At 34.3% G+C, this 9,324-nt stretch overlaps 1 protein-coding gene across 2 annotated transcripts; it reads left to right on the forward strand.

Annotated features, from left to right (window-relative positions):
• The first annotated feature begins 3,479 nt into the window (after positions 1–3,479).
• LOC145792707 (uncharacterized) lies at positions 3,480–8,169 on the forward strand. 2 transcript variants are annotated; one of them, XM_082874022.1, is made up of 4 exons: positions 3,480–3,895; positions 4,002–4,190; positions 5,261–5,446; positions 7,892–8,169. In XM_082874022.1, exons 2-4 carry the CDS (start codon positions 4,011–4,013, stop codon positions 8,060–8,062), a joined length of 537 nt encoding a protein of 178 aa, XP_082730148.1. In that variant the 5' UTR covers positions 3,480–3,895; positions 4,002–4,010; the 3' UTR covers positions 8,063–8,169. The 2 variants fall into 2 exon arrangements, with proteins under 2 accessions (XP_082730148.1, XP_082730149.1); XM_082874023.1 differs by having other exon boundaries at positions 3,756–3,895; positions 5,297–5,446.
• Positions 8,170–9,324: the final 1,155 nt, after the last annotated feature.

Below are 9,324 nucleotides of genomic sequence, written 5' to 3' on the forward strand. Positions count from 1 at the left end.
GATATATTGAAATTTGAGATTATGATACAATATTGTAATATGATTGTCATATCTCGAAATATTAAAATCATATCACAATATGTTACGATCACTACAAGAAAAAACACTTTCCGTGACCAACATTTTGGTCGCGAAAAGTACCATATTTAGTCGCTAAAACCTTTTCGCGACCAAAATATGTTGGTCGCTAGTTGGTCGCTAAAGCCTCGTCACAGATAGTTTTCTGCGACCAAAAAAGCCTTTGGTCGCCAAAAGTGACCATTCGCGACCAACTTTTTTGGTCGCGGAAAGACCAATTCATATTAGCCAAAAGTAAACTTTTAGCGACCAAAGATAAGTTGGTTGCCAAAAGTCAGCACCTTGACCCAAAAAAAATAATTCTTTTGTGCTGCGTGGGACTTGAACTCCTGACCAAGGAGTCACCATGCACCCAATCCACTTCTTGTTCATATTTAGCAAAAAATATATATAACCCATAAAAATTGGGTTATATATTATTTTATAAAACTTTTAATGCCTAAACAGAAAAATAGCATGTAATTACAGTAGTATCATTTTTTGTAAAATTTATCCCGCCATAACTTTCCGCGACCAACTTTTTTTTTTTGGTCGCCAAAGGGTAATCTTCTGCGACCAAAAAAGCCTTTGGTCGCCAATAGTATATTTTCCGCGACCAACTTTTTTTTTTGGTCGCCAAAAGGTGATCTTCTACGACCAAAAAAGTCTTTGGTCACCAATAGTATACTTTCCGTGACCAACTTTTTTTTTTGGCCGCCAAAGGGTAATCTTTCGCAACCAAAAAAGCCTTTGGTCGCCAATAGTGTACTTTCCGTGACCAACTTTTTTTTTTGGTCGCCAAAGGGTATACTTTCTGTGACCAACTTTTTTTTTGATCGCCAAAAGGTGATCTTCCGCGACCAAAAAAGCCTTTGGTCGCCAATAGGTATACTTTTCGCTGCCAACTTTTTTTTTGGTCGCCAAAAGGTGATTTTCCACGACCAAAAAATTGTGGTCGCCAAAAGTTAAATTTTGGTCACAGAAAGTGGACTATTTGTGACAAAAAAAAAATAGATGGTCGCCAAAAAGTGTTTTTTCTTGTAGTGGATGCATAATATTGCTTTAGTATTGGAGAAAATTCTAAAAGTATTGAGCGGCTTTAGCAGCATCCAAAAAAGTTAATATATCTTCTCCAATTTTATGTTGTAAAAATTAGTGTTATTTACATACTACGAAATGAGCACAAGTTATATATCACAATATTGTGACTTAGACGGCTTGTGATCCTCTTTATTTTATATTTGTAATAGAGAAGTTTTATTTTATCATCCAGCAGTGAATGTAATAATCTTTTTTAATTTAAATTAATTACAAATTTACATTCTAATTATTACCTCAGAAAACTCTTGCTTACTACTCAGATCTTGCTTACCAACCAGAAATTCCTGGGGGGCAAATGTGTAGGCTTGTGTTTATATGTTTGATTGCAAGCGTGCCAAAACTTGTAAACCTAATTCCAAATGTAGGAATGTTTAATTATTTTTGACTTCTAACACCGAAAAATGATTTTGTGTGGCTTAGAAGAGTCGCCGTTGGTTCATATCTTGCTCCAATAAATAGGACTTTTATTAAATTTGCTAGGTGATAAAGATAGGCTAAACTAGAATTGAATTTTCATTGATTGATGAATGAAGTACAATTGACTAGTCTAATTGATCTATATTGAGCTAAGAAGTTAAGTTACAACTTTGAAGATAAGATAAATATATTGAAAGATTGTTGGTCGAGTTGTTTGGTCCGGAGCCCTTTGAATATTGCACTTACAATTTTTTTTATAGTGTTAAGGAAACCCTTATTTTTGCTCAACTACAAGAAACATTATAGCCTTTCCTGCTGACATGTGTCCTTGATCCTTAGCTTGACCCCCCAAGAATAGGAATGATTTTGACCTACATGGATAATGCCTATCTTTATAGATTAACTTGATCTATCAGGCTCCTTGAAGCCACCATGTGTCTCTCAAGAATCAAATTTGAATTTATTTGCATGATTTAGAGAAAAATCTCTTTTGGATTGATCCTCAAAGTCTCTTCATTTTCCGTATATGTTTATCCACCAGAAACCTAAAAATCCAATCTTGCATTATTGGAAAAATGGTTCCTCATTTGTAGTATACTGTTATCTCAGTCCTCCTTCCAAGCTGACACGTGTCCCATAAAAACCCCACTTGCCTTGAGTTGGGAAAATTGGTTATACTTTTATACCTTTGTTGTTCATTTGCTAAATCTTCAAATCCATGTAATTTTCATACATAGCAACAAACTTAGTAACAAACTAAGAGATAAGGCACCAATCTAAGAGATAAGTCTCAACAACCTCCAAATTCTTAGGAATGGTTAAGACTTACCTTATCTATCAAATCTAAATTATTTTATTTAATTAGTTAATTAATAAAACCAAATAATTTCTCTTTGCTCAGTAGCCATTTGACTTCGGTGATGGATCCCAAAAAATCTTCGACTCTTCATCTTCCACCACCATATGGCATTAATAATTTAGAAAATTATCGCATAACAATTTTTCCCAAAAAAAATAAAATAAAAAATACAAACACATTCATATTTCATAGTTATTAGACATGCATTGAGGATCTTTTCATAGTCATTAAATTTGCATTCCTATTAAAGAGTTAAATTTTCAACTCTTTTCATTCCATCCAAATTACAGTTTACATTTCTCTGGTTAACTCATCAAAACCTTAACACTAAATTTTTCTTTCTAATTAGAAAATACGTAAAAATTAAATAGAGAAATTTGATTAGAAATCCCTCATCATAAGATTTTAGTATCCAAATAACATCTAAACTTTTGTTAATGTGTAAAGTCCTTAACAACTTTTTTTTCTTACATGCGTTGAGGACATGGAAAATGAACACCTCTTTCTTTTAGACATTTTTGGCCATCATGAAACCATTCATCAAGGATTTCTCTTCAGTGCTCCCCAACAATTCTTTTGTCTGTCTGAACTCCATGGCCTCGACGAGATGTGGATTGAAGGTTTGGTTCCATGTCATTATTCATATATACACTACAAGAAAATGGAGCATAAAACACGGGAGTTTTTGCGACGGTGCGCTTCCCGTCGCAAAAAATGATTTTTTGCGACGGCATTTTTAACCGTCGCAAATAAGCGCTTTAGCGACGGCGTTTTACCGTCGGTAATAAAACTACACGGATAAACAGAAGTATTAGCGACGGCGTTTGTTGCCGTCGCAAATAAAAATTTTGTTGAGACGGCATGAGTTGGCTGTCGCAAATAGTGGTCCATTTGCGACGGCAAAATGTCCGTCGCCAAAAAAGCTTATTGAAACGGGGTCGGTTTAGCTATAATAATTTATCATTTGCGACGGTATAAAATGTACCGTCGCAAAAAGTAAAAAAAATTTGCCGCTCTTATCCCTTTTATCTTGGCGCTCGCATTTGGGTCGAAAGCCCTAAATGTTTGAAATCCCTAAATGTTCGAAATCCCCAAACGACGAACGGCGAGCTTTTTCCCCCTCTGGACGAGCGACGAACGGCAAGCAAGTTAGCGGTGGTGTGGTGGTGCGGCGACGACGACAACGAGGGCCGGACTGGCGACGACTTTCTCACTCTCTCTCTCTCTAATCATGTGAAGCAGCTTCTCACATTTTATGACAAGGAACTTCTATGAACAAAACTTTTGAAAACCTGAAGCATTGAGGTTCATTGTAAGTGTACGCCACTTGGTCCACTCAGCAGAACACTTTCCGTATCCCAAACTGTCTGCCACAAACCCCTCAAGTAGAAGACGACTGTCCCAACTTGCTCTCTCTGTCTCTCTCTATGGAGTCCACGAGGGTCATGCTTTGTTTGATCGGTAACACTGACTAACCCTTTCTCGATTCTTTTGATTTTTTACTTCACCACTACTATTGTCATAAACCCTAATCTTCTTTGTGATTTTGATTGGATTGTTTAATAAGGTCGATTTGATGGTTGAAAAAGCTTCAGAGGTCATGGATTCAGAGTCATCATCATCACAATCGGAGATTGGTTCAGCAGAGGATGTGGTACAGGCATTGCTGGACTACTTGGTTGCTCCTATGTTGCCTTTGAAGTCCGCTGGCTGTGAAGTTCCTTCTCTTGAGCAACAACAATTGGTCGCCAAACAGGTCTCTCATTCATTTGCTTTTATTCAAATCAAACCCCATTGTTTTTTCCCTTAATTTCCCTTAGTTTTTGGCTCTTAAATTAAATTAATTTAGTGTTGGTCTGTAAAACAGTTGATCCCAAGAAAAAAAAAAAACCAAAAAAAAAACTCAGGGTTCGATTAAAGCCTATTGTTAAATTTTAGGGAAAATTGCGAAAAATAATTAAATTTTTATAGGGTTGGTAGTGAATTAAACCCAAGTTTTTTTAATTTCATCAATCTAAACATTGTTACACTTTGCCCTTTATGTTTGGTCTTTTTTTCAATCTTAAAGTTTATTTTTTCTTTACTCCAAAGGTAATTTTTGTTCAAAATTAGACAGAAAATATCACAATAACTATCAAAATTAGACAGAAAATATCACAATAACTGTCAAATAATATATTGACAAGGAACTTCACATTTTATAACATCTATTCTCTTCGCACTTTCTTGCCAATTTTGGATGCCATCTAAATCAGAGTATGTTAAACATTTTATAGTCCCCACTTGTTCATGAGAAAAAAAATGGTAGAATCGATTGAGGATAAACTAACAGTTTGGTCTTGGACATGGGAAACAAGGGGAGGGAAGAAGAATCACTCCTTTGGTATTCACGTATATGATTTAGATTGTTAATTGCATGAATGTATTTTTTATGCAGAAACATTTTTGACTTATTCCATCATTAGGTTATATATGTCCCATAAGTGGAAGTCTGGTTTATTTATTTTTTATGTCACTACAAATTGGAAAGATTAAAAAATATAAAAAATAAAAAGAAAAAAGGTGTTTCTGTAGAGTTACAAATGCCCTATTTATCATTTGCTTTTACTATTTAGCATTTTGAAATTGTACCTATGAATCTGCATATAGGTTAATTGTATCTTTTTAAAATCTATGTTCATAGGGTTTCCTAAATCTGAATTCTTGTTGGCTTGTTAGGTGTCTACATATCTTTAAGAATTTTGTCTGTGCATTTTGTATTTTTCATATAGTCTGTGCAAAGAAAATGAGTACACATGTAATACATTTTTTTATCTATTTATTTAGGTTGGTGCAATTGTTCTATACACCTATGTTTATCAGATGCTTGAACCCCCTCCTGAAGGTACCTTCGACATTGAGGAAGGAAATCTTCCCATCAAGTACACTGCTAAGGATAGCACTCCAGTGGAAACTCCTTTGCTTACGGAAGAGGTGGTTCCAACAAATTCAGATGCTCCAAAGAAAGGAAAGGTGAGAATCAACTATATTTGCTTCAAGATGTTGTGGCACTGTATTTTTTCTTCAGCTCCGCCGAAATCATGGTTGTTTATACACCCTCCCCCCCCCCCCCAAAAAAAAAGAAAAAAAAATGAAGAGCAAAATGCTTTACCCTTACTGTAATGGAAATGATATTGGCAAGGAAAGAATTAGCTTGTAAGTATCAATATGTAGATAAGTATCATCCTGACCAATTTAGTAGCAAGACACAATGAATGATCACAATTTCATCCCCTCACTATTACAACAACTTATTAGGATTAAAATGATAGAATGCATTGAAATCAGGGGGGTAGACATAGAAATGCAGCCCTCTGTCCATTTCCTGGATTTAGGAATTACATATTGGGGGTGATCCTTCACGTGTATCCCATTGCCTGGTTGGGATTTTGGTTTACCAGTGTCAAACCACTGCTTTAGGATATGGCAAAGTTTATGCTTCATTATCTGCTGGCAAGTTTTGATAGTTGACCTGAATGTGTACCTTTGATGGTATGTAAGGGTACTCCTCTGAAATGTTTTTCTCCCCCTCGGGATCAAAAATGATCTAGTTGAATCAAAACTAGCTTAAAAAATGTTTAAAGAATTCGTTCGTACTGGAACTTCCTTATAGAATTATGTTTGTAATACTAGTTTGCTTTGTTCCAATAACGTTCTATTCTTTAAACTCTTGTGCATTGGAACGTTCTATTCTTTATGTAACGTTCTATTCTTTAAGAACTCTTTAGCACTCATATATGCAACATCAAACAGTTGGTCACCATGGCAGCTTTGCATCTGCAATACTTGTATCATCCAAGAAGAAAGATTGCTAAAAATGAAGATTGGGTATGTGGGGACCAATAAATAACATAAATTATGGTCTAAGATAAGGAACATATTTACCAGAAATGATTAAAATATTATCGCCTTCATTCTTTTGAATTCATAGCTGGCATATTTATCCATTACATATATAGCTGTTAAAGGAAAAAAGCATTTGGGTTAGAACTACTAAATGACAAGTGCAAATCTAATTAATATGCAATTGGAAGTGTGAACAAGAATACCTAATGAAGATATGCAGGTTAAGAAACAGATCTTGTGTTAAACAGATCTTGGTAATCTCACACATGCCATCAAAACAACCGATTATTCCATATATGGAATTTTAATATCCTGATTCAGACATCCATGAAGACCTTTACCAGCTCATCAAATATTCCTGTGGTGAAATTTGTACAAGTGAACAGCTGGATAAAGTTATGAAGATTTGGACAACCTTCTTGGAACCGATTATTGGGGTTCCTTGTCGGCCTCAGGGGGCAGAGGACACAGAAGATGTTGTAAAGGCTAAAAATCAAATTTCACAAAGTGGTGCAGCTAGTGTTGGAGAAAGTAATGGTAGTCCAGTTGGTGGTGCAACTGTCATTACTACCAAGGATTCAAATCCTTCCAAAACTGGAGATGAAAGTAATCCACCTGAGCAATTAAGTTCCTATCAAGCTTGGTTGGTAACTGGTGGTAATGAGATGAAGGAATATGTTGTCAATTAAAAATCAGAGTATAGTTTCTAGCAATAATTTCATGAAATTGGCATTCTTTGGTTATTGAGTAGGGTAACTCTAATCGGTCGAGCGCTATTGGTTTTGGCTACTTGTATTTTACTTTGATGTCTTTTTTTCCTACCTATTTCAATGAAGTACTTAATTACATCAAATTGGGCAAACAAATGCAGTTGGTAGATATCAAGGTAAGAGTTACAGATAAAATAACTAAGGCTTAAATTTTCAGGAACTGGCATCGGATTGTATTTGAGGATTTCCGAGGGTTGGTGTAGGTTAAGTTTCGCTATTTGTCATTTGGTATATATATATATATTAATGTAATTTTAACACTGAAAAAAGAGGGAGATTGTGAAATCAAGTTTACAGTCTCTAGGCTGAATTTTTCTTATTAAAAAAAAAAAATATTGGTGAATGACCCTCTGGCCTAAAGCCTAGAAAATATTTGAATCCCTAAACTTCCCTTCCCCATCACTTCCTTTTTACACACCAATTGAGTAGTTTCTAACTCTGCAACTAATTCTACACACACACACACACACACACACACACACATATACACATATCTTTTATGATCACTCATTAATCACATGATATTGCCTTGATCTTTCTAGTTTCAACTGAATAGGTATTAAGCCAGAAAGTTAGATATTTCTTTCACCGAAACACTGACTTTATAACTTAAGATTGTTGAAATGCTATTAATCCGCAAGTTTCCATCAAGTCCTGACAGTAGGACACTCTCTTGGCCTATTGATACAAGTTGGATTGCTTATGAATGACAATATTGTGATTGGGATATTGATGGTCTTGATCTTTAATATTGATTTATTGTTTATTAATGTAAGATCCTTGATCATCTTTGATGCTACAGGGTGGTTGTACAAGGCCAGTTTCATCTTCAAATGAGGTGATTGGGCACTTCAAAATTGAAAGAGAGGAGGGTGAATTATCTCCAAATGGAGATTTTGAGGATAATTTTGCAGCATATGGAGATGGTGAGGTGGAGGCTGCATGTAAATCCAAGGATAATTCCCCATTCTGAGATTTTTATTAAAACTGAGTTAAGTAGTGATCATTGGTTACCTTTGTGAACTCTTGTTTTGTTTGAATCGTGAATTTATAAATGAAGAAAAAAGTAATTTATATTCATTTATTTTGTGTTTATTTTTTTCATTTCTTTTATATTTTTAAATTTTATCGGAGGATAATTATGAAACATTATGTAGTGGGATAATTTTGTTGATGTGTAATTATGAATAGAAGAATATTTTATTATGAAGAAATTGTTATTTTTATACAGGAATTTTTATATTATTATGGAGAAATTTTAATATTTTTAATAATTTTATCGGAGGATTTTTTTTTTCTTTTTTGTGACGGCACTATACTGTCGCAAAAAATAGAAAATTGTATTATTTTTATTGATTTTGTTACAGGTTTTACTTTTTGCGACAACACTAAACTGTTGCAAAAAATAGAAATTTTATTATTTTTTTAATACTTTTTGCGACGGCATTACACTGTCGCAAAAAAAAAAAATTTCATATTTTTAATACTTTTTGCGACGGCACCACACCGTCGCAAAAACAGTGTTTTTGCCGTTGCAAAAAAAAAGACTATTAGCGACAGTATTTTTTGCCGTCTCAAATAACATTTTTAGCGACGGTAAAATAGTGCCGTCGCAAAAAGTCAAGAAATTTCAAATATTATTAGCGACTGCATAGTGCCGTCGCAAAAGGAAAAAATGCTGTCGCAAAAACATTAGCGACGGCAGTGCCGTCGCAAAAACTCTTTTGCAACCCCTCCATTTGCGACCCCCCTCTTGCCGTCGCAAAAAGTCATTTTGCCGTCGCAAAAAGTTTTTGCGACGGCATTAAGAGTATTAGCGACGGTATTTTACCGTCGCAAAAAGCCAATTTTTTTGTAGTGATATATATATATATATATATATTATGGCTCTGTTTGGAATGAAAGTTTCGGGTTAAAATAGCCAATAAAGATAAAGACCTCTTTTGGAAAGGTAAAAAAAAGTTCAACTGAATGGTTTGTTGGCTTATTTGGGTCATATCACATCTTTACCGTTTTGCACATTTTTTCATAATAAACCAATAAGTCAAAAAAAAAAAAGTCACTTCTCAAAATATGCCAAAATAGATTAAAATAGCCAATAAAATAAATGCCGCATCTAAATATAATTATTTCATTTTTTCCCACACAATTACCAAATCTATTATAAAAAGTCAATTATCTTCCTAAACACAACTTTATAAACTAGACTAAAATTATTAAAAAATTAAAAAGCCA

This window comes from Camellia sinensis, chromosome 6 (genome assembly GCF_055761805.1).
Source record: "Camellia sinensis isolate YWXY chromosome 6, ASM5576180v1, whole genome shotgun sequence".
NCBI classification, from domain to species: domain Eukaryota; kingdom Viridiplantae; phylum Streptophyta; class Magnoliopsida; order Ericales; family Theaceae; genus Camellia; species Camellia sinensis.